This window comes from Copidosoma floridanum, unplaced genomic scaffold (assembly GCF_036245765.1).
Source record: "Copidosoma floridanum isolate Cflo_tuat_1 unplaced genomic scaffold, Cflo_Japanese_pri ptg000011l, whole genome shotgun sequence".
Classification (NCBI taxonomy): domain Eukaryota; kingdom Metazoa; phylum Arthropoda; class Insecta; order Hymenoptera; family Encyrtidae; genus Copidosoma; species Copidosoma floridanum.
The window spans coordinates 4,459,747-4,486,482 of NW_028321888.1; the positions used below are offsets into that span (position 1 = coordinate 4,459,747).

A 26,736-nucleotide genomic window follows, 5' to 3' on the forward strand; every position below is an offset into this window, starting at 1 on the left:
TATGTTCACCAAAAAAATTTTCTGAAAGTAAGTACCATGCAAAAAATTGTCTTTATTGATGAGGAAACATGATGGTAGTAGCTTCTTTCAATATATAGTCAATTTGAGTGGCATATTACATCAATCTCATTACTATAGCAGTATCTTACAATATTTTATGTATGACTTGCGGCCCCCCGTCTCGGCTTCGCCCGAGACTTACGGAATGAAAAACCGCAGTGTGTTGACAAGTAAAGTAAAACGTTTTTAGTTAAAATTTTTACATCTACTATTACATCTAAATATTCCTGGCACTTCCCAGAACAAAAACCTTCTTATCAAAAATATTTCTGTTCCGAATCCATGTAGTTTACTTGGTCAAATAATAAGCTGTAAAAATAAAAAAAATAAAGTTATCCTTAAAAGTACCGTGCGTTCTTATGCCATAAAATGGTTATTGGCCCTAAAGGGTCGTTGGTTTGCACTTTCTCACGTTATAATAAATAAAAAAGGCTTTTTGTTAAAACTGTTAAGATTTAAAAATTGAAAAAAATTTATATCAAGATGGTTTTTTCCAGTCTTACAACTTTGTTATCAGAGCAACAAACCAACGACCCTTTAGGACCAATAACCATTTTATGGCATAAAAACGCACGGTACTTTTCAGCATGATTGTATTTTTTTTATTTTTTACAGCTTATTATTTGACCAAATATACTGCATGGATTCCGAACAGAAATGTTTTTGAAAAGAAGTTTTTTGTTCTGGAAAGTGTTAGGAATAAATGTAAAATCTTTGAATGAAAACGTTTTACTTTACGTGTCAACACACTGCGGTATTCCATTGAGTAAGTCTCGGGAGAAGCCAGGACGGGGGGTTGCTAGTTTAATAATAATTTTGAGCAAAAACGTTTATTATCTATTCGAAAAATAATATTGAATTTTCCAACAGCAGTATTTTATTTTATTTTCTTACCATAAGCACTTATGTGTATACATTTTCATGAAATTAGTTGCTTAGTATAGGATCACTATCAAGTAATTTATTTAATAACTACCTTCTATACAGAACAGACAGTGGAGCGTATTGGTTACCTAGGGATTTAGGGCTTCAAATTCAATATATGTAATTGTTTATTTAACAAGTGGTGAAGTAGAGGCCTACTGTCAACTAATAACTTAAAAAATTACCTAACAAACGGTATATACAGTAGAGCGTATTAGGTTTTCTGGGGATTATGCGCTTTAAATTTTATTTATCTATCTATTGATCAAGAGTGTGAGTGAATTTAATTATTTAATATAAGTGCAGACAGTAGAGCGCATTGAGTTGTTGGGTATTAGCTGCTTGGGATGTCAATTATTCATAAATTAATTATTAGTCATAAAGCGTATCTTTGATCGCACTGGGATAATAGGTTAGAGTACTTGGATTTCTGTGAAATTAGGCCCATAGCTTATTTGACCGCCTGCGAAAATGGGCGCATGATCGGTTACTGGTAGCTTACTATGCAGTCTTAGGTCATTTGCCACTTTATGGTCCTTTAACACTATCTCGAATATTATACTAAAAATTTTATCTCCAAATTTCTTGATATTTTTTGTAATTATTAATAAAAACCCTAATATCATCTAATTATTTCATAATTTTCATAATTTTGAGGGTTATTTCCACGTTTTTGCGATATTATGACCTACAAATTCTGTGAATAATTAAATAAAATGTATGTTTAGTTTACTGGGTTAATTTTTCTTTCAGTTTTTATGAGGTTTTGTTAATTTAAGCCTATTTAAGGATAGTTTAAATCCCTTACAACATAATAACATCGTTAATTGAACTTATTGTAACATATTTTCTATCCCTCCTCTAAATTTATAATGATTTTTAACGATTATAGTAAGAATTTAAATCTAAAAAATTATTTTCAAAACTTCATGAGCTTAAAGAGTGCTATTTACCCCTGTATCAGCAATAATTTAACTTCAGACCACTTTTCCTATATTCTGTGTTAAATATATTCTGTAAGCTACAACAATAATTATGGAGATTGTTTAATTAGTTCTGGATATTGTATATATTTATTTATTGATCAGCCTATTAGCCCATAAAAAGGACTTGGTTTACAAAGAAAAGAATAAATAGCTTATACGATCCCACACATTCCATCCATATCTTACAATTAAATACTCACATGTCCCAGATAAAATCATACAAACATACCTCACATACCCAGCTCTGTGGCTAATTTTCCTCGCAATCCTCGCTAACAAAATCATACCGTCCGCTCTCCTTTTTTACATTCCTTCTCATACCTTATGAACAGTTTAATTACCTCATTTATTCTGAGCTTGCTAGTAACATATTTATTGATCATTTTTTTTACTTCCGCTCTGTTTTCATACCAATTCATACACACCTCACACCTATTTATAACATGATACAATGTACCCGAGTCTCTTTTGCATAGTATACATAACCTGTCTTTCGCTTTTAACCAATACTTATTCCTCGCATCAAAATTACCACACCTTATCTTCGCAATTATACTAATCTTACTTTCTTTTCTACATCTAGTCAGGTACTTCGGTACTTCTTTGGATATGATACTCGCGTATCTAGTATTATATCTAGATTCCCTAATTTTACTATACAATACCTGCCTTTCTATATCTTTCATCCTTTGACTGATTTCCGCAATAATATCCCTATCAGAGTTTAATCCTTGGTTAACAATCATTGTGCTTAGACCTACGTAGTTACAAAATTTTTTTCTTTCCGCACTATATAAATCACACTCATTCCATTTCTTTTTCTCACTTCTACACACTTTTAATAATCTATTCTCATGTATACTTTGAATTTTCCGTTCAAATTTCAACGCTCTCACCCACCACGCATCACATAATTTATCTATGCCGGTTTCCCTATGGACCATGTATCTCGGTGTACAAAAATCCAACCTCAATACCCATCTAAAATAATCCAGCTGTATTTTCTCCAATTACTTTTTTTCCTTAAAATCCCAGATTTCCGCCCCATATGACATAACACTTCTAACCAGATAATTAAACAACATCTTCCTTCTCCTGAAATCATTTTTACACCTTCTTTCCCCTAGCCCACACTCTTTTCGCCGCAATAATCCCCTTTTTTTTAAGCTCCTCTATATGATCTTTAATATTCGCTTACCTATTAAAGATAAAACCTAAATATTTAACGGATTTAACCTCCTCCATCTCCTCTCCCTTGTACAGCCATTTTTCTTTCTCACTGTTCCTGCCTTTATTAAACACTAGAATTTTTGTCTTTACTACGCTTAGAATCAAATCTCTGCCTTCCAAAAATCTCTTTAATACTCCCAACATATCTAACATTGCCTCCCTGTTTAATGCTAGTAGGACTAGATCGTCCGCATAAGCTAACGACCATACCCTTGTTCCTCCAAAAACTACCCCACCTACATTTCTATTTTTATATTCTTTTTCTAAAGCGGCTATATAAATGCAGAACAGGATCGGGCTCAGCACGCACCCCTGCCTCACACCTTTCGAACTCCAAAATTTGTCGGAGTACGTATTGTTCACTTTTACCGTAACGATCGTTTCTTCATATAATTCTTTCACTCTTTCAATTAAAAATTTGCTTATGCCTTCCTCCTTCATCACCTTCTACAGATTCTCTCTATTAACCGTATCAAAAGCCGCAGTTAGATCCACGAAGCTTGCAAAAACTTTTTCCTTCTTAGACCTTGCCGTTTGAACCACATGATTCAGGATATAAATGTTATCCATAGTAGACCTCCCCTTACGAAATCCGGCCTGCCCTTTCGGGAGAATCCCTTTCGCTTCCGCCTCACTCACCAGTCTACACCTCAATACTTCTGTGTACACCTTATATGAGGTCGGAAGCAAGGAGATCCCCATTTAATTTTTTTCCTCATTGACATCACCTTTCTTGTAATGCGGGACCACTACCGCCACCTTCCAATCTCCGGGCAAACCTTCTCCCGCCCATATTTTCTTTAACATAAACATCAATCGTTTGAATAATTTTGGCCCACTGTGTTTCCAGACCTCATTCGAGATATCATCGCAACCAGCTGCCTTCCTTTTTTTTAACGAATTAATCGCCATTATTACCTCCTCCTCCATTAGACTTTCAGTATCTTCTACCTCTAACTGCCTTCTTGATCCAACCATTCTCTCACAGCTTCCCTCAATGAGAAATCTAAAATATTCCTTCCATGCATCCATTGAAATGTCATTCTAACAGAATTTTTCTTTTTACCAGCGCCTAAGACCTTTAACACATCTTTTTCGTGCTTGATGCTCCTAAGCTGTGCTGCTTCCATCTCCTTAAGGTTAGCTGCCTTATCTTCACACATCTTCCTCCATACCTTTCTTTCTTCCACATACACTTCTTTTCCTACCAGATTTTTTCTCCATTTATAATACGCCTTCTTCACTTTTCTTTTCCTCTTCCTACATGCACTATCCCACCACTTTCTTTCGCCTAACCTCCATACCTTATACTTGATCTCCTTTTTTATAACAGATTTGTCTACTCTACTCTTGATTCCATCCCAAATTTCATGTACAGAATCCTTCTCCGTTACTAGGCATTCTTCGCACAAATCTTCTGCCACCTGCTGAAATTTCACTGTATCTTCTTCCGACCATGAACAAAACTTTTTTTTCATTTGCGATCCGCATTCCCGCTCCACTCTCCTTTCAGCATCGTGTACTTCAAGGCAGAGGGGCAAGTGATCCGCGTCCACCCTTCCCTTTATATCAAATTTATTAACCCAGTCCAAAGCAAAATAATTAACTAGCACGTAATTAATGACTTCCTCTCGGCCCTATGTATGTAAACTCACCTTCCTCATCCCTCTCATGCCACCCGTTTAAAATATAAAACCCTTTATTTTCCACTACCTCTATCAAATGCCTACCTTCATTTCCAATCACAGCACCTTTGCTTTTCCTTCCTTCAAGTTCACCAGACTCCCCTTCCACAAAACTACCTAGCTCTCCGTTCTGATATTAAAATCCCCCCCAATAATTCCCTTCTCCCCCTCAACAAATTCATAAGCCTCTAAAAATTCAACCACCTCTTTTATATTACCGGAATTGTACACCGACCATACATTTACAACCTTATTATTATTTATAAAACTATACAATATTTTTTTCAACCGTTACATTCAGACCGTTTCCATTTTATAACCAATTTTTTCTAATACCTAACAAAAATGCGCCTTTCGCTCTACCCTTTTTAGTTTCTCTTACCGCATCTATAGATTTCCAAATAAAGTTTTTTGACAGTTTTCTTTCTAAATTTAACCAACTTTTATTTTCTAACCATGTTTTGCATAAGCTTGTAAAATCATATTTTTCAACTAAGTTCCAAAAATCTTTATCTTTATTTAAAATTCCCGCGCAATTCCAAAAAATGAATTTTCTAGAACTTTTATAATTATTATAACCTATTACGTTCTTACATGCATTACCTTTCTTCTTTCGCACAGCGTCCAACAAACTTTTTCCGGGCCCTACCGAAAAATCTCTTCCATACTCTTGGTAAACTCCGGTTGCGTGAAGTTACTCTTCTCCTTCTGCTGTCACACTGTACCATCTTCCCCTTCCCCACTCCCCCTTGTCTTCTGCTCACCGCTCTTATCGTCCTTGCCGTTACTCGCACGCTCTATTCTCACGCATACTTTCTCTGCTGCTTCTTTACCTAACCACTTAAGCCATTTATCATTTAGCCAAAAACCACCCATGTTACTTTTTTTTGATAACCTACCTCCTTTTTACTCTTTAACCACTTCACCAGCAACTCCTGTCTCTTTCTCTTTTCATAGCTTAAATCATTCTCTATGTAAAATTTCGAGCCCCTTAGCTTATGCTTATTTTGCCAAACTAGATCCCTATCCTCCTTCTTGCTAAACCTTACTACGAACACACTTCCACTCTTTCTCACATGCTCTACATTCACATCAACATACAATTTCTCTTTTAAAAACATATTTATCCTAACCCGCCACTCACCGTGCAAAGACAAGCCTCTAAAGACTAATTTCCTTGTCTTGACATCTCATCCTGCCATTTTACTAGTCTTCTCATCGAGCTTACTTCAAAATCTGAGAAACAGCTCCTTCCAGCCAGCGATTTCCCATCGTTACATATCGACCCTCCCGATTGTCCCGAAGCAACACTACTACTCGTTTTACCGCCCTCCCTCTCCTCCGCCCTCAATGCTCCCTCAAAGCTACCTGCTTTATCGACTATTTTCTCAAAATTATCCATCGCAGCTTTGGCTTTAGCCCTGAAATCCTGCCACCCATTCTCCAATTTTTCGATTCATCCAGACAAATTAACTTCTCCCACTTTAATATCAACTTTGTTTTTCTCACACACAACATTTTCCTGCCTTATCTTTTTCAGCTCTACCTCTATTCTTTCTATCACACTATCTCTCTCTTTGTTAAACGCCGCCTGTTCTTTATTCAAACATTCTTTTAATTCACACACCTCCTCCCACAACAATTCACAGCCCCCGCATTCCAACACTTTCTCTCTCTTGTCGAATTTGACCGTTCTCGCAAGCTATCCGTTATAACTGGCTGCCTGCTCGTAGACACGCTTGCTTTGTTTCGCTTCGCTTCACCTATACCTTTCACCACCACCTTCCCCCGCACACGCCTCCACCGCCACACTTCTCTCTTTCGCACTGTCTTCGCTTTTCTCACCCTTCTTCTTAATGTCCATCGTCTTTTTATCAACTTTCTCACCGCTCTTCCCTGACATATTGTCTTCCGTATAGAAGAAAATCCTTTCCTATACTTCGCCTAAAACGCACACAAGCAGGCAGCGTCTTGCCGCGCCACACGCCCTAACCTAGAAAACACACACCTTCACCTTTTCGCTTAAACATAACCGAGACGCAACGGATTCCACAAAAACTATCTGCATGTTCCGATCTATTCTTATAACTCACTCAAAATCACACAGTTAACTATAATAAAAAATGCTTGAAACACACGATACAAATCGATTGCCACAGAGCTTCTCTCGCACGCAACCACTCCCTCGCGCGGCCATTAACCAAGTCCCATATATGGGTAATTCTTTTACAAACCGAACACCTTTCTGACCGACCCATTTTTTATTTGGCTGAAACTTTTTTTACATGTTCTACATTGAAAAAAAGAAGATACCTGTTCGAGGATTTTTTTTTTTTATTTTTTTTTTACGAGTTACAGAGGGTTGAAAATTGAAGATTTTCGTGATTTTCGCCTTGGAGATACATTTTCAAAAATTCATAACTCCGGTTCTTTTAAAGCTACGGAAATTTTTTTTTTTTCATTTTGAAGATAATAAAGTGAATTTTAAGAATAAAATTAATCCGAAAACATTCATAAAAAATTTCATATTGTTATAAACAATTTAAATGTTTAAACCAATTTTTAACAACAAAACCCACCACTTAGGGTTTTTTAAATATAGCCATCGTATTCTACGTCAAATTTTACATCGAAAATAATTTTTTAATTTATGGAGAAACGATTATTACTATTGCAAAAAAATTAAATAAACTATCGCGATACTTGATGTCATCTTCCCAAGTTGCAAAATACCCGTTTTCGTTTCGATTATTATCTAATATATATTATATGTGGTGTTTAGAAATTGTATATATAATGTAATTATTATTTAATAATTATTTAAATATTATTTGATCATTTTAAATTGTAATTAAATCATATAATATAATATATATAAAAAAAATTTTTTTTAATTTAGTATAGTGATCATACAATATCAATCGTATAATTAGAAAAAAAATCTTCGCTTTTAATTTGAATTTTTCCGAAAAATTGAAAAATTTATTGAAACTGTTAATTATAAACAATGGGTAACAAATGATAGAACTTCTTTACAAACGTTAACATCTACTGTAGACGAATATTTACAATTTTTAAATAGCGGTTTGAATAAATTGTTGCAACATTCTTTTTTAGTCAACAAACAAAGAGACTTTATGAATCTTCAAAAAAAACGAATTGAAGAAAAATGAATGTATTGTAATTTGCGACTTTTCCGAAAACTATGCATTTGTTATTCAAAACTCAGTTCAAGGTATACATTGGAATAATGATCAAGTTACAATCCATCCATTTTCTATTTACTACAAAGATGACAAAGATGAATTGAAAAATAAAAGTTTTGTTTCCATGTCTGAATGCTTACGTCACGACACTGTTGCTGTACATTTATTTCAAAGACAACTTATAAAATTTATCAAAACAAATTTAAGATGTATAAATAAAATTATATACTTTTCGGACGGGGCGAGTGGACAATATAAAAACAAAAAAAATTTTATTAATTTGACACATCATTTAAAAGATTTCGAAATGGCAGCTGAGTGGCACTTTTTCCCGACATCACACGGTAAAGGACCGTGTGACGGATTAGGTGGAACTCTAAAGCGACTTGCTGCTAAAGCAAGTCTTCAAAGAGTTAATAATCCGATACGTACACCAAAAGAATTATTTGACTGGGCTACAGAAGCTTTACCTAGTATAACGTGTTGCTATTCAACCAATGACGAGTACAAAGAAGAGGAAAAACGATTAATTACACGTTTTGAAAAAGCCGTTATGATCAAAGGAACATTAAAGTATCATTGTATGATTCCCATTTCACTTCAAGAATTGGAAGCAAAGCAGTTCTCTTTGAGTGAAAAAAAAAAATATCGTAAAAATTTTTTAATGAAAAATTAATTTTACATTTATAGTAAATATTTACACTATTATGATATTAGAATAAAAAAATGTTGACATAGAATGAAACTAATTTGAAATATCAAATACATCTCTTTTGTATGAAATAATATAATTGTTTATTTATTTTTTCCCGATTGCTTATGAAACTTTATTTATTAATAAATAATATTGTTTATTTGAAAATTTTAAACATAATATATATATAAAACATCATATATACTATTGTTTGTGAAATGATTCAGAGAACAACGGTATACAATGAGAATATCATATGTAATTTGCAACTTGGGAAGATGACATCAAGTATCGCGATAGTTTATTTAATTTTTTTGCAATAGTAATAATCGTTTCTCGATAAATTAAAAAATCATTTTCGATGTAAAATTTGACGTAGAATACGATGGTTATATTTAAAAAACCCTAAGTGGTGGGTTTTGTTGTTAAAAATTGGTTTAAACATTTAAATTGTTTATAACAATATGAAATTTTTTATAAATTTTTTCGGATTAATTTTATTCTTGAAATTCACTTTATTACCTTCAAAATGAAAAAAAAAAATTTCCGTAGCTTTAAAAGAACCGGAGTTATGAATTTTTGAAAATGTATCTCCAAGGCGAAAATCACGAAAATCTTCAATTTTCAACCCTCTGTAACTCGTAAAAAAAAAATAAAATAAAAAATCCTCGAACAGGTATCTTCTTTTTTTCAATGTAGAACATGTAAAAAAAGTTTCAGCCAAATCAAAAATGGGTCGGTCATTTTTTGCTCGATTTCTTACGGTTTGTAAAAGAATTACCCAATACTCTATTTATAGAATAAGACACATTTTATTCCACTCTGATGGCGTTGACATCTTAATTATTTTACGTGTTTTTTTTTTGTTTTTTTTTTATTAGTCAGGATAATAAAGTACCCGTTTTATTCTTATGTAATAATAGCAGTTTTTTTAGCATTTAATAAAACTTTTGCCTTATGTACAAGGCGTATATAAATTTTTTAAATTCCTAAAGCATAGCAAAAAATTTCTCTTTTTTTTTTCACTTTTGTTGATTAGATGGTTATAAAAATAAGCACTTAGTGCAATAGTATGCTATGTTGTGGTAATTTGTTTAAAACATTTTATCGTATGAACAGCAGTTTACGGTTTTCTGAAAAATGAAGTCTAATGGTTTTTTTTTTTCATTATTTAATTTTTAGTTTCAACCTGTTTGAGTATTATTCTCCGTGTAAGAACCCTGAGTATGAATATTAAAAAAATAATTTCTCAATATCTTAGTCCAATATGATATAGACAAATACAATATAGACCCTTTAGGCCAAAAGTTGTGCATGCTTTAATTTTGTAACTTTCATTGGTAACTTCTGTTAAAAACGTTGGTTTTGCTCTGATTAGGTACAACAGTAGGTGTTAATACTAGTCAAGTCATAAATACTACTCCATTTAATATACCTGCAAGAAATTGTTATAACCCCCCATACATCCCAAGGGTACATTTTTAAACTTTTAAACGATGAAAATCTCTAAATCTCATTTTAAAAACTTTTAAACATTAAAAATTATTTTAATTGTTGACACAAAAATTTTGCTTGAGAATTTTCTGAAGAATTTCCTTAAAAAAACTCTTGAGGATTATCATAAGAATTATCTCGAGAGTATTCCTAAGAATTATCTCAAGAGTATTCCTAAGAATTATCTTGAGAGTATTCCCAAGAATTATCTCGAAAGTATTCTCAAGAATTATCTTGTGAATATTCTCAAGAATTATATCAAAAATTTTTTTGCAAATTTTTTTAAGAATTTACTCAAGAATTATTTTAAAGATTATCTTGAATGTAAAAAATGTTTGAATATTGTCATAGCAACAGGCTCACTTCTGATTGGTGGGCGAAATGTCGCTTGGGCGAAATATCCACCACTTGATCTCGGTAGGCCATTCTACACAATCCCTCCACAGACCCCCACTTACCACCTCACCGTCCCCTACAAAATACAGTAAAAACCCGTCATTTTTTCCCTTATTTTAGCACATAGCAGTTTTTCATCGAAAATCACCCACAGACCCCCACGTATTTTTTCGTGACCCCCCCCCCCCACGGCCCCCTACCTTCACTACACTACTTTTGGGGAACCTGACAGGGATCATACCATCTTTATCGGACCTTAATGTGTATACAGACGTGTAGGTGTCGTATATGGATCAATCTATTATTTTTCATCTGCTTTATTATTAAATTACTTCAAGACAAAACTGTCTTATCACCATGATTTATCATCGTTGCGCGAAGCGTCGATATTATTATATATTAAATTATTAAGTTAACTGTTTTATAATACAGTTAACTGTGTGAGGATTCCAAACAACGTTTCACTATATAAAACCATTTATGATTTGCTAGTATATATCAGTGCCCTCCGGTGAATTTGGAAATTCAAAGTGATCAGTGATCCGTTGGGAGCGAAATGTAAGAAAATAAATAAATACAAGTAAAGTGTATTTAAATTTTCTGCGTTGATTTATTGATGCGCAACGTTTCGCTGACAATATGCGTCAGCCTCATCAGGCGCAGATACGCGAGAATTCGTAAGTTTGGTTGACTTACTCGTCACCTGTCGTGCTGACGCATATTGTCAGCGAAACGTTGCGCATCAATAAATCAACGCAGAAAATTTAAATACACTTTACTTGTATTTATTTATTTTCTTACATTTCGCCCCCAACGGATCACTGATCACTTTGAATTTCCTAAAACCATTTATTTTGGTAGTTAAAAAATTATTTATTTACTTATGTTTCACTCAAAGTCTCTCAATGAAAACATAATTTAATACATCATAAAAATAATGTCAGATATATTTTTGTACAGTAAAAATGTCCCTTTGTCAAGCATGTGCTTGTGAAGTACTATATCATACCACTGGCATGTGTATATTTCATACGACAAGAAACGACTTCAAATTAAATTAAATTACAGCATACTGAATGAAAGATTACACACCCGTTGTTTGTGTAAGTGACTGATGACACAATTAAATCTGACGAGATTTTTTACTTTGCCAATTACGATAGCATATACGTGCATAATAACACAGCAATGCAGAGCCGTTACACGCACCGTTCGTCGGAATGGTTGTAAAATATAAAAATATTAATGTTTACCAAGTTTATTAGTTTTAGCTTTCCTCAACCACTGTCTGCACTCCTAAGCTCCACACTATATTTTATTCAATAGTGTATATATATGTGTGTATGTTTATAAATAGTGACTTATGCGGACTTCACGTGCTTTCAACATATATATCAATAACATGGTAGAATTATGCGAACGTCTTCATAATTCTACTTTTGTCCACATAATAATCCTTACATACATGTGATTGTCCGCATAAGTCACCTCTTGATAAACATATAAATATATATATATATATATATATATACTAGTGGGGCTGACGCCCCCCTGCACGCTCCGCGCGCCAACCCCCCACTAACAGATTGAGTAGACAAAATAACATCACTCGTGTTATTATCAATGCAGGCTGAGAATGAGTTCACAACAGCAAAATACGCGACTCACACAGGGAGCGGGGGGCTAAGACTCACTTTTGTTAATACAGCTGTGTAATGTAGGGATATATATATTTATAAAGGTTATATGTAAGAGTTATTATGCGGACAAAAGTGGAATAATGTGGACGTCCACATAATTGTACCATGTTATTAATATATATGTTGGAAGCACGTGAAATCCGCATAAGTCACTATAAACACACACACACACACGCGCACGCACGCACCCACATATATACTCACACATTTTTGATTTGTTAAGACATTTTTACATCACCCTTAAGGTAGTGCTATGGGGCACTGGTTTTTTCTATCTCAAATTCTTACTAAGTTTATTAGGTGTGCTATTTTTCATCAACATAAAAATTGTCCCAATTTTTAAATTATGCTCATGGGAAGATAAGCCTTTACAAATATTGTTAAGAAATTCATTTAGAAAATTCGCATAAATGTCAATATCAGATTTATTAACACCCTTGAAAGTAGCATGATCCATGCTGTAATATGTTTTCATTTCTCCTTTTACATGATTTAGAATACTATTGTTAAAAAAGTATATTTGTAATGAGAAGTGAGAGTTACGTTATTTATTGAAAAGTTAAAATCTTTACCAAAATATCGGAACAAACTTAAGTCGATTTTCATTTATTTGACACTTGCATTGATTAAATTTTTTCTACTTCTATATCCAATAACAATTTTGGTAATAATTTTGGAATTGAAAAAATGTTTATATTAGATTTTAGAATAAAACACAATAACCAAATATTTTTAAAATTTTATAAAGTTTTCACAAAGTTTGAAAATTAATTATAGCTGTTATAAGGTTTTTTTTTCATTTTTTTTTAAATCTTCAATAAAAATTTATATTAATTTTTTAAACTTTTTTTATAAATTTTTGCCCGTACTATCTTCAGACATGAAAAATCACGCAGAAAAATTGTTCAATTGGCAGAGCAGCATAACGTTAGATCCTGATGTAAAAATATTGTGAATTTGGAAATTGTGTTTCACCAAGCCCAAAGAAATAACAGCAACTTCAAATGTACTATAAAGTATTCCGTTAACTGTTCTCAACATTTTAAAAGATTTTGCTTTATTTATGTGATTTGAAGTTAGTTTCAAAAACCAACGCTCCGAATCCTTAGGAGAGACTATGTTAAGTCGACCTATTGTTGAATTATTTCGAACTGTTCTTTGTTTCACCCAAGTTTTTGTTTCTGAATTAAAACAGTAGTTTTTTGGAATATTAACATACCGAATTTCGTCATGCAAAATTTTGGCAAAGTGAAAGACAAAAATTTAATTCTTGTAAATGTGGAAAAATATTTTTACCTGCTTCAAGTCTTTAAGATAATACATTAAAGCAACTATTAAAACAAGGATGACTAGAGATATTTTATTTGATATCACAACAATGTTTTCTCTTTTAAATTATTTAGTGCCAATGTCGTGAGTTAAGAAAAAAAGCTGTTTATAATTCAAAAATTCGCGGTTAACTTTGTCACATGATACTTAAATCTCTCATAAACAGTTTTGATGATCAATTTACAATCAGTTATATGAATATGATGACTTCACTTCTGTAGAAAAACGTTCACCAAAATGGCTTCTTTTCATAAATTTTTGTGTTTTGAGTTTATCATTCTTATTTTTATCTGTTTTGTTTGTTAACTCATTTTTCTTCCTGAAATATTATTTATTGATTTTTTATTATTATTTGTGACACTATAAATTTTTTGTTTTTTGTTAGAAACTGTAATGTTTATATTGTCTATAAATTTTTTTTTAATTATACTACTTTTTGTTCATAATTTTCTTCAGTTTTCTCTAAATTCTCACATCATTGTGTTGTAATAAGTCATAATTTTCGCTGTCATTATTAGCAGAAAATATTGTAAAATTTAAATTATTTACATTATTTTCAATACTAAAAGTGAAATTTAAATTTGCATTTTCAATTAAATAAAAATATAATCAATTTCAAAAAATCGTTTTGATTCAACTTCTGTCCCGAAAATTCCATTTCTCCTCGTAAAAATATTTGCATGCAATATACGTTACTTTTTAAAGTATGAAATCACATGACTTATAATTTAAGACTAAAAATGAAGTAATATTGAATTACTCAACGCTTTTTTCGAAATAGAGTATTGGGGGATTGTTGGGCGAAGCGCGCAGGGGGCCAAGCTCTACTAGTGTGTATATATATATATATATATATATATATATACGTATCTGAACTACTTGTCTACACTTTAGCTATGTTGGCAGCACCATCTCCTACGACTTGGTCATTTGAAGCACGTAACTTACTGAATCCTTTAGATAAAAGCTCAACGTATGCAACTTACTAGAAAAAAGTCATTAATGCTTGAAGAATCTAACTTTTTCAGTTCATAATTTATATATTCTTTAAGCTGCTAGTTACGAGGATTTTAAGTGCTTTAAGCAAATAATTTTTTGGATTTTACAGGATTGAAAGCTCGAAACATCTAAATTTACTGGGTTTCAAGTTTAAGAGCAGGAAAAATGTAACTTGCTGAATTTTGTGGTTCTTATAGCTTGAAATATGTAATTACAAAGGTTCTAAATTAATATATCTTGTACGTATGATAATAAATACGTATTGAGGTTAAGAGCTAAAAGAATTTAGCTTACCAGTTATTTGTTGTTTCATAAAGACATATAACTAACTTAAAGAAACTAGTCAAGTGTTAGTACAAAGTTTAACACACCTACACTTGAACACGCCAGTAAAAGTGCCAAATCGTTAGATTACAAGCATATGAATACTTGTTACAGAAACAAATTGCAAAACGTAGCCAAATTATAAAATGATAAGATTAAATTTTTTATTAATTAAAAAGCACTTGAACTTTGAATCTTAGACTTTTTCTTTAGTCTTATATAAGATATGGTATTTGTCAATTATCTTAGGATTACGTTGTTTTTTTAAAACTTGGATTAGATAAGATACTTTTAGCAATATCATTTATAAATTATGATAATTTTTCATCTTTAATTTCATTAACCACACGAAAATAACAAGTTTCAAGTCCTGGGATTCGACCCTGCATAATAGAAAATTTTTGGAGTCGTTGAACGTAAGTACGCAGTCAAATTAACTACATCGATAAACTCGATATACTGATCCTATAATTACTTGAAACAATAACTTCGTGACACCTAACAGCATGATATTATAACACATATACTTCATTACTTAAGCATTGACATTGTTACCCTACAAACTTGTAACCGTAACTTTTTAACTACTTATCTAAGGAATAATTTAATAATGGTCAATCTTCATTACTCTTGTATTCAAGTTGTTACAGAGTTTCAGGATAACTAAGCCCATCAAATTGAACCTTTTAATCCACTTCACACTATAATCCCATAATCAAAGAAAAGTCGTGTTGTTTATTGAGCTCACTTATTGTACAATCTTACAGAGGTACGGGTACTTTAGACTTGTATTGCTTATTATCATTATCTTCCAATACCTTTTTAAGGAGAATCCTACTTACGTGCTTACGCCTCCGACGAAGAAACGTACTTGACGCCACGTTACAATGCTAATGTAAATAGTGGCTGACCGTCATGTACGTTTCTTCGTCGAAAGCGCCGATGCATCCAGGGTACTTCTTCGCGGTAACGGTGGGCTCACGGTTTGTAAGCCATCATAGCAAGCACACGTTGGAATTTTTACTGAAGAGGAATCTGCATTGGTGGCTAGTTGTGGTCAGAAAGCGGGACCTCAGGCGTCGTTATACAAAAATTGCAGTTCTACATTAGTTGGTGACTTTGCTAACGTAACATATAATTCTAAAAGAAAACAACCGAAGATAGTAAAATTGCACTACTGTCGTGTCAGTCATCACCATTTTTATTTATTTGGTTAAAACTTGGAGTGCGATCTTAACGGAAACTGATCGACTAACGTATACGTCACTTATAAAAAAAAAAATTAAATATGGAAACTGATAACAACTTAACTAGCTGGATTCTACCCACCATTTAAAAATTTATCCAAAAAAATTGTACACATAAAAAAAAAGTAAGAAAGAAGTTGTGAGTTTTTTTTTCAATAATTTAAAGAGCTCCACAAAGCACAAATAAATGCTAATTTTGCATAAATTACAGGCTTTCAAAATAAAAAAGACAAGTAAAATTGTATATAATGTTGTTGAATCTATAATAGCTCCCGTTATAATTAGACACATTCACTGTCATTTTATTCATATTATGAACAGTGACAAATAAGTAAATTATACGGAGTTTTAAAATTCAGCTGACACCAGCGAGTACTGACAGTACGAAAGCGAATCAGAGCATGCATCAAAAACCGAAAATTTATAGATTTCTTTAACATGTTGGTCACAAACATGGATTCAATGACAGTACGTTCAAGCTAACCAAAAGTTTAAGAAAATCGTGACAGAGGCATTATCACAAAATTTTACACTTATATAGGTATTAATCAAGACTCACACGTTAAAAAGTTTTGATTCTACTAAGCTTTAAAAGAGAAAGATAATGTTTTTATATTTAGTAGATTTCAGCAGAGGCATGTTTAAAAAAGTTAAATGACAGAACCGAATGATGGGAAAGAGAAATAACATTAAATAGATTAATTAGAATCACATTTGTACATTAAGAAAATTTACTAGGATGTTGATTTATGAGTTTTTAAATTGAGAAAAAACGAAACCGATATTTTTTTACAATGCAATATTTTTCAAAGAGAAAAAATAAACAATTAATGTTTAACAAATTTATCATACAGGCTTGGACTAACGTCTTGCTTTCAAATCTCCATTATTTTATATTACAAAATTTACTTTTAAATAATACAGTCAACTAATGTATACCTTTTCTAAAATGTATAGAAAAGTTACAATGACTATACAACTATTTTTTTGCAGCAAGTGGAAAAAGGCCTTATATTAGCACTATCACGAAATTCATTGTAATCTGTGGTTATCTTTTTCTACCAAAACTGTACCTAAAAACTCAAACGAATTATTTATATTTGGTTCCTCATGTTATATTTGTCTTCGTATTTATTAACAATTTTATTTCAAATGTCTTTGAATTTTCTATCTTGTGAGACTAAACAATGATTCATTTTTTATGTACATGATCTAATATTATTAATATTAAATTAGTTAATACAAAATTTATAGCATTTTTCAATCAGTCCTTAACTTTTAATGCATTAAAACTGATTTTTATCAATTGTGCCTGATAATATCGATAAAGTGACATTGCTACCTAAAAATTAATTTTTTCCTTCGCACAAATAGAAACAAAACCTATTAAGGAGGTTCAATCCTTCGCTATAGTTTATGCGACGCTCTTTATAGTTTTGTATGTCGTCTGTCTAATATATTCTTTTATCATGGACAAAATTTTTATCTTAAGTTCATTATTAATAAGCGAGGTACATGCAATAGAAGCGCTTAAAAAGACGACAGCCCATAAGCCTACACATAAAAATTAGCTAATTACAAATATCAATTACTCGGCTTCAAGGAACCTTCATGCCTTCTAATGTTGACAGTGCCATTTTCATGACTTTTTTCATTTGTAGACAAATTTTCATCAATTTCTCATTGTTAATTTTGTAACCGATAGAACAAGATCGAATTTGAAAGACAGGAGAAATTTTATTCCTTAAACTACTTTTGTCTACACATGTATGTTGCTACTGTAAACCAGTAAAAAATTTTCGTAATAAAAATTTAATTTATAGATGTAAGACTGCGGCACTTGATTTTCTCATATTATAGAATATACGATTAAAAATAAAAAGGTTAGAACACTTTATCAAACAGATCCTTACCTTAAATTTTTCATGCAATGTTTCAATATCGTCTTTGACTCTTTGTATAAGTTGAGTTTGGTATTCTCGAATAGCCCCTCTGATGTGAGGTCTCACAAAAAGAGCATTAAACCGAGAAAAAATCCTGAACATTTCATTAGCATTTTTCGCTGTTCCTAGTTGATCACGCAAATGTGCTGTTATTCTAGCTTCAACTCGTTCAATTCGTTCTTCGTATCTACTAACAGCAGCTTCCCAAGACTCTAATCCTTCTTTAGTTATATCTAAACAGTCGACTTCTTTGACGTTTTCATATGCTAAGTTTACTTCACTTATCGCATTGGCATCAGCGGCATCAAAAACAAATTCAACTTTGACTGTATCATTATCAGCATTATCAATTGTAGATGTACTGTGCCTAGACGGTCTCAAAACACGAACAATAACAGTTCTTAGTTGTTCATGTTGACGTCGAAAACGTCTCATGTGTTCCATTCGAGTTTGTAGTTTTTTGTGAGCAGGAGCCACACGCCATACCATTTTCATGTGTTCATCACGTTTTCTTTTAACAAATTCTCTTAGTAATTGAGTAAGTTTGTCATACTCGTCATCCCAAGTATTAAATAGTTCAAAACATTGTGTCATGACGTTTTCAAAGTCCTCAAAAGAAATGTGCATAAGTCTTCGAGTTCCTAGGACTTTCAAGAGTTGTTGGCTTAAGTCTCGAGAGATTGCTTCAACTAGTCGTAAAACTCTTTGTATTGGATACTTAGTATTTCTAATTTTTCGTAAGTGAATAAATATTTGCTGAATGGCTGAACGGATTCGTTCTAATTCAGTTGCTGATAATAAATCATTTATAGGAAAATCTTTCATAAGAGGATTATAATCATTTACGGTTGCTAGAGCCTGTTTTAAGCCAGTATCAGTATCAAAGCTGACCGTTGCATGAAAACGTTTTCCATGTTTTAAAATATCAAGTGTTAGTGATATTTCTAAACTTTCTCGTTTTTCTTGAATTCTGTGAAGAGCCCGTTCCAAATTTAGCCAGAACGAAATTTCTTGTAAAGCGGTTCCTGATTCAGGATCTCTATTCAGTTTTGTTACCTAAAAAATTATAATTATTAGGTACGGTGCTTCATTATAATTTTAACTATAATTTAAAAAATTAGTTGTACAGAGTAATGGAAAAAAAATTGCATTATAGAAAAGAGGGCAAGAGTAAGACTCAAAGTCTGCAATACCTGGCAAAGAACACAGAGTAAAACTTGTGATGCGTTATCTCGGAAAAATTTAGTAGTGGAGTAAAATGAAACTATACACATAAAGAAGAAACGGCTCACATCAATCTTACACGAAAAAAATTTACAGTACGAGACCAAAAAATGGAGACAAATTTTGAATAAAGTATTTCTATTTTTTTTTTTAGCTATATCGTAATACGTAAAAATCACATCATCCATTTCATTGTTAACTTTTAGTTCACTGACGTGATTATTTTGTATGACAAAATTTGATTGTACATGGATAAATGAAAATATGTATACATCAAAATGAGAAGTACTGACCAAAACTACACATACAGTATCTCGAAAAAATAATTAATATGAAAAGTTATATTGGCGAGAGCTTATTACTTTTTGATAGTAATGTTTCATCTCTTTTTCATCATTTTCAAAACTTTATATGTACTCCTCAGTCAGAAATCCAAAAAACTCTTTTCATTATATAAAAAAAAATTTTATAAATATCAGATGACTTCGGTCACCATATTGGTCTACCGTTTCGGATGTCTCAAGTATAACGGTAACTCATAGATATATATTTTTTACCAAAAGTAAAAAGCTAGGTAAGTTTGATGTGTTAAATTGAAGTTCATAGAGAACTTCTAAAGCTTTTAAATTGAAAAAGTATGATACAAGTATCGTATTTAAAGTATGTTAAGCCAAAAGAAAACAAAGCTTAATTAAACTAGACCCATTTTAAATTTTAATTTCAAAACTTGCAAGAGTTAGCAGTTCATTAAAAAAAAAAAAAAAAATTAGTATTAATTTTATAAAAGCTTCTTAACTACTTTAAAAAATTTTAACTCAAAATATTTAACTATTAATAAAAGCTAAATTTTACGGGGGCATTATAACCTTTAAAAAAAAGCACCAATCCTCTTTGATATAATTTTCTAATTCACTCTATCTCTGGGAAAACTCATCATTAATGTATAGTAATAAATTTCCCAGGTAATCGTATTATCAAACGATTGGATTTAGGCCTATTAAATGTATATATTTATTTATTTATCAGCCGATAGGCCCAGAAAAAGGACTTATTTTACAGAGGTAATAAAACAAAACTTATCCGATCCCACACATTCCGGACAAAAAAACTTACAAAGTTACTCTTTCATAACCCATTCTAACCGCACCTTCACACACTACGTACCAGGCTCTGTGTATACTTATCTTTGCTGTTACCGTACAATATTTTACCCCGATGTTACCGTACAATATTTATACCCTCATAGACGCTTTTTAGCATTCCTTTTCATACCTTTTAAACAATTTGATTACTTTAATTATTCCAAGCTCACTAATAACATACTTGTTTATTATTCTATTTACTTCTATTCTGTTTTCGTACCAATTCGCGCATACCTCACATCTACTTACAATATGCTGCAACGTACTCGCTTCTCTTTTACACAATATACATAACCTATCCTCTGCCGTAAATCAATATTCATTACATACTTCAAAGTTTTCACATCTTATCTTGGCAATAATACTAATATCTCCATCCTTTTTACATCTATTCAGGTACTTCGGCAGCTCTTTGGCCATAATATTTATGTTTTGCGCATTGTATCGGGAATCCCTAATCTTACTATCTAGTATTTGAATCTCTATGTCTTTCATTCTTTGACTAATTTCAGCAACACTATCTTTCTTGTTGTTTAATTCTAGATTCATAACCATAGTACTTAAACCTACGTAATTACAAAACTTTCTCCTTTCCACACTATACAAATCACACTCATGCAGCCTCTCCTTTTCTCTCCAACAAACCTTAAGTTATCTGTTTTCCTCTAAATTCTGTATCTTTTGCTCAAATCTTAACGATCTCACACGCCATGCATTACATAATTTTTCTGTGCCAGACTCTCTATAAAGTATGTATCTCGGTGTACAAAAATCAAGCCTTTATACCGATCTAAAATAGTCCAACTGTATTTTTTCAACTACTTCCTTTCTTTAAAACCCCATACTTCTGCCCCATACGACATAAAGCTTTTAACCAAATAATTAAACAGCATCTTCCTTCTGTTAAAATCATTTTAACACCTTATCTCCCCCAGACCCCAAACTCTTTTAGCAGTTCCACTCATTTCCACAGTTTCTAACTTTATTTAACACTAGAATTTTTGTTTTTAGCACACTAAAAATCAATCCCCTCCCGTTAGGAAATCTCTTTAATAATCCTAGCATGTCTAACATAGCTTCCCTGTTTATTGCGAGTAAGACTAGATCGACAGCGTATGCCAACGTCCAGACCTTAATTACCCCGGTAACTACCCCCCCCCCCTACATTCCTATTTTTATATTCTTTTTCTACAACAGCAATATAAATACAAAACAAAATTGGACTTAAGACACATCCTTGCCTCACTCCCTTTGAACTCCAAAATCTTTCCGTGAACGTATCCTTTACTCTTACCATAATGGTCATCTCTTCGTATAATTCCTTCACTCTTTCTACTAAATACCTGCTTACACCTTCCGCTTCCAATACTTGCCATAGCTTATCTCTTTCCACTGTACCAAATGCAGCGGTTAAATCAACGAAACTCACATACACTTTCTCCTTTTTCACTTTTGCCGTCTGAACCACATAATTTAAAACGTAGATATTATCCATAGTAGACCTCCCCTTACGAAATCCTGCCTGTCCTTCGGGGAATTTCCCCTTCGTTTCTACTTCCTCTACTAGTCTGCATCTCAAAACTTCTGTATGAATTTTATACGCTATCGGCAGTTAGGAGATACCCCCCTTGATTTTTTGCCACATACATATCACCTTTCCTAAAAAGTGGGACTACAACTGCTACGTTCCAATCTTGCGGTTTACCTTCTCCGTCCCATATCTTGCTTAATAAATATAGCAGTCTTTCCAATAACTATTTTCCACTATTTTTTCAGACTTCATTCATAATTTCATCGTATCCTGCCACTTTCCTTCTTTTTAACGATTTAATCGCCAAAAGAACTTCCTCCTTCGTGAGACTCTCCAAATCCTCAGCCTTTAACTGCCTCTTCGCTCCAACAATTCTCACGCAGCTACCTCTTACGAGTTCTCTAAAATATTCTTTCCATTTATCTAGCGAAATTTCATTCTCCACTTCATTCTTTTCCTTACCGACACCCAAAAACTTCCATACGTCCATTTCATATTTAATGCTCACTAACTGTGCTGCCTCATCATCACATAGCTTTCTCCATTCTTTTCTTTCTTTTAAATACACTTTTTTTCCTGCTAAATTTTTCTTCCACTTGTAATACGCTGCCTTCACTTTTCTTTTCTTTTTTCTACATGATTTATCCCACCACTTCTTTTCGCCAAACCTCCATTTTTTGTATTTAATTTCTTTTCTCGTAACCGCTTTGTTTACTATGCTCTTGATACCCTCCCATATTTCCTGCACAGACTCTTTTTCCGTAATCTTGTATTCTTCGTACAACTTTTCGGTCGCCCGTTAAAACTTCCCAGCATCCTCCACTGACCACGAATAAACCTCTCTCTTCACTTCCACTCTATATACCTGCTTTGGGATTTCCTTGAAACCGTACACTTCCAGACAGAGGGGAGTGTACAGGGGGAGACAGTGGAGCGTGATCTGCATCCACCCTCCCTCTAATATTAAATTTTTCAAGTCAATCCAAAGCAAAACAATTAACTAACACATAGTCGATGACTGTGCTTTCCCTCGTGCTTATATACGTGTACACCCCCTCTTTATCCCCCTCAAACCACCCATTTAACATATACAACCCTTTGTTCTCTATTATATCCATTAATTGTCTACCTTCGTTACCGATCGTTGCGTATTTGCTCGTTCTTTTTTTTAATTCACCAGACTCCCCTTCCACAAAGCTACCCAAATCACCTGTTCTAATATTAAAATCAACCCCAATTATCAACATCTCCCCTTCTAAAAACTCATACTGCTGTATAAAATCCACTATCTCCCGTAAGTTACCTGAATTGTACACCGACCATACATTTCCATCATTATTAATTATAATTCTATTCATCACAACATTTTTGTGAACGGTTACATTAAAGTTATTTACATTTTTTTACCAATTTTTTCAACACCTATAAAGAATCCCCCTTTCACTCTACCCTTTATTTTCTCTCACTACATCAAGAGATTTCCAAATAAAATTATTTGACAGTTTTCGTTCTAAATTTTTCTAGTTTCTATTTTCTCACCACATTTTGCATCAACTTATAAAATCATACTTTTCCACAAAATTCCAAAAATTCCTATCCTTATTTAAAATTCCCGCGCACTTCCAAAAGATAAAACTATTGTTACTGGCACTTATTTCACCCTTCTTCTGCTGCTCCTCATTCAACAACCTTTTTCTGTGCTTTACCGAAAAAGCTCTTCCATACTTCCGGTAAACTCTTTCTGACTATTATTATTATGTTGCTTTTTTCCATCCTTTGATTCCTCACCACGCCTTGAACACTGCTCAGCCTCCATGATGTTAAAGCTATTACTGTTACTCGTACGCCTAACTCTCTCGCAAATCTTCTCTGACACTTTCTCGTCTAACCACTTGCACCATCTGTTGTTTGACCAGAAACCTCCCAGGCTACTTTTTATTTGGGAACCTTTCTCCTTTTAATTTTTCACCCACTTGGCCAAACCCACCTGTCTTATTCTCTCCTCATAACTTAAATCAATCTCTATAAAATATTTTGTACCACTTAACTTGCGTTTATTTTTCTAGACAATATCTCTATCCTCTCTCTTGTAAAACTTTACGACATATACACTTCCACTCTTTCTCACATGCTCTACATTCACATCAACATTCAATTTCTCTTTTAAAAACTTATGTATCCCTACACGCTACTCGCCGAACAGACAGACCCCTGAAAACGAAACTCTCCTGCCTCCTATTCTCGTCTTGCAATTGAATTAGTCTTGTCATCACGCTCACATCAAAATATGAAAAACCGCTCCTGCCAGCTAATGATTTCCCATCGCTAGCTACCGACCCACCCGAGTCTCTCGACACAACACTGCCCGCCTTAATATCGCCTTTTCCCTCTCCCTCTTCAGCCTCTGTATCACTGTCTACCTTACCTACCACATCCATGACTTCACACAAACTAGCTTTCGTTTTAACTTTAAATTTACGCCACTCATTTTTCAACTTTTCCATTTTTTCACACAAATCCACTTCAATCGCTCTTACATCGACTTTATTTTTCTCGCACATAACTTTTTCTTGTCCTATTTTTTTGAGCTCAGCTTCTATTTTCTCTCTCATACTATCTCTTTCCATACTAAACGCAACTCGTTATTTGCTTAAGAGCTCCTCCAACTCACACACTTATTCCCTTGACACATCCCCCGCATTCTAACACTCTTTCTTTGTTATCAAATTTAACAGCTTTCGCAAAGCTATCCGTTATCGACGGCTGCTTGCCTGTTTTTCCGCTGTCTTCGACTCACCTCGTAACGCTTGTCCCGTTCAACACCACCTTACTCCCCGCACTCTTACCGGTGGCTACGCTTTCGTCTTTCGGACCCACATCACTTTTCTTAATTTTTTCATTTTTCTTCTTGGCGTCCAACATATTTTTATCGTCTTTGTTTCTTCCTGACATTGTTACACGTGTGAAGACTTACACCGCCACACTCACCTATATGTACACACACGCCGCAGCCAGTCGGACCGTTCCTCCAACCCCAAAAAATACCACCTCTATCTACTTGCTAAAAAATAACCAAAATACAACTTATTACGCACAAAGTTTTATACTTTCCTTGATCAGATTTTACTACTCAACTTAATACCACGCAACAACAAATAAAAAACGCCTTAAATACGCCAATTCACAACGATTCCTACAGAGCCCTTCTTGCGTGCAACCACTCCCTCTCGCGGTCACTAATCAAGTCTTGGATTTACGCCTACTATCAATGGCAGTTCAGAAATAATTTAAGTTTCTTACATTATCAATAAAAGTTTATTGACACTGTAGCTATCTAACCTGATTTATCATATAAATAGCTGTGTTCTAGAAATTTAATTAATTCACTAAATTTTATGCTTGTATATCTTACTTATAACACAGAGCAAGTAAAGTAGATGATGAGGCAATGTATTATTTGTCTGCTGAGTTTTACGTCTTGAACTCCAATATATGTTCAACAATGAAACTGTACACAAAATAGTATTTTGAGCGGACTTCCGTTGTGGACACGTAGGAGAGTGGACGTGTAAAAGTGAGCTCCTGGATAAAGCAATAAATAGAAGAAAGAGCAAGGGTAGATAGCTATAATAAAGTCTTTAAAAAGTGGTGAAATACATGAGGACATAATAAACAGTGACAAAAAGTGAAAAAGAAAGTGAAACAGGAGGATTATAAAGGATTGAAAAACAGGTAGGACAGAGAACGCGAGAGACGAACAAGACGCCGATGCAAGTCACAAAAGAATAGTGCAATCGGGTGAACAAAGGAAAAAGTTGTATACGAAGGAAAAGGAAGAAAGAAAGAAGTGATAATAATTAAAGAAAAGTGAACAGTGAATAGTGAAAAAGTGGGCAAACAGGGGTATAGAAAAAAGTGAGGTTAGAAAACCCAGTAAGAAGGAAGGGCACGGGCAGGAAAAGGTGATTTCTTTTTATCGGTTACCGACAGAGAAAGTTGGTAAGGAAGAGAACAAATTTTCCGTCGGTAGTTACGTGGTCGATAAAGAAGGAACCCTAAAAAAAATAAAAAAATAAAAAAAAGATATTTTTATAGAGACAGTAGATAAAGAAGTTTTTGACAACCTGGTTACCGGCAGTAGATAGAAAGAATTCCTGAATTGCCGGAATTGACAGGGTCGGTAAGGAAGATATCTGTAGAGTCGGTAAAATTTTGAAAATGACAGGAAAAAACGCAAATATTAACACGAGGAGTAATACAAACACAAATCCAAAAATCAAAGAACAATCCACCCTGAATTTCCAGAGAGAAAAAGAAAAAAAGGATGAAAGTCAGGATGTTAAAGAACAAAATGATAAGATGAGTAGGATAGAAAAGAGATTAGATAGTATATTTGAATTGATGGAAAGATTATAAAAAAGAGAAGAAGAATGGAGAGAGGAAAGAAGCAGGTGGTTAAAAGAAAGACTTGAGTGGATAGAAGAGAAGAAAGCTATTGAAGAAAGGATCAACAGATTAGAATGGGAATTAGAAAAAAATGAAAGGGAGAAGAGAAGACAGAACATTGTCATTAAAGGTGCAATTATAGAAAAAGAAAATATAAAAAAGAAGGTGGAAGAGTT

At 33.1% G+C, this 26,736-nt stretch overlaps 1 protein-coding gene across 3 annotated transcripts in view; it reads right to left on the reverse strand.

The window, feature by feature from the left end:
• Window positions 1–26,736, reverse strand: part of Dhc64C (dynein heavy chain, cytoplasmic) — an 897,235-nt gene that overhangs the window by 807,711 nt on the left and 62,788 nt on the right. For all 3 annotated transcript variants that reach the window (XM_089590008.1, XM_089590007.1, XM_089590009.1), the window contains exon 3: window positions 18,188–19,273. In XM_089590008.1, coding sequence (XP_089446134.1) covers window positions 18,188–19,273 — 1,086 coding nt within the window. The remainder of the gene's footprint in view (window positions 1–18,187; window positions 19,274–26,736) is intronic.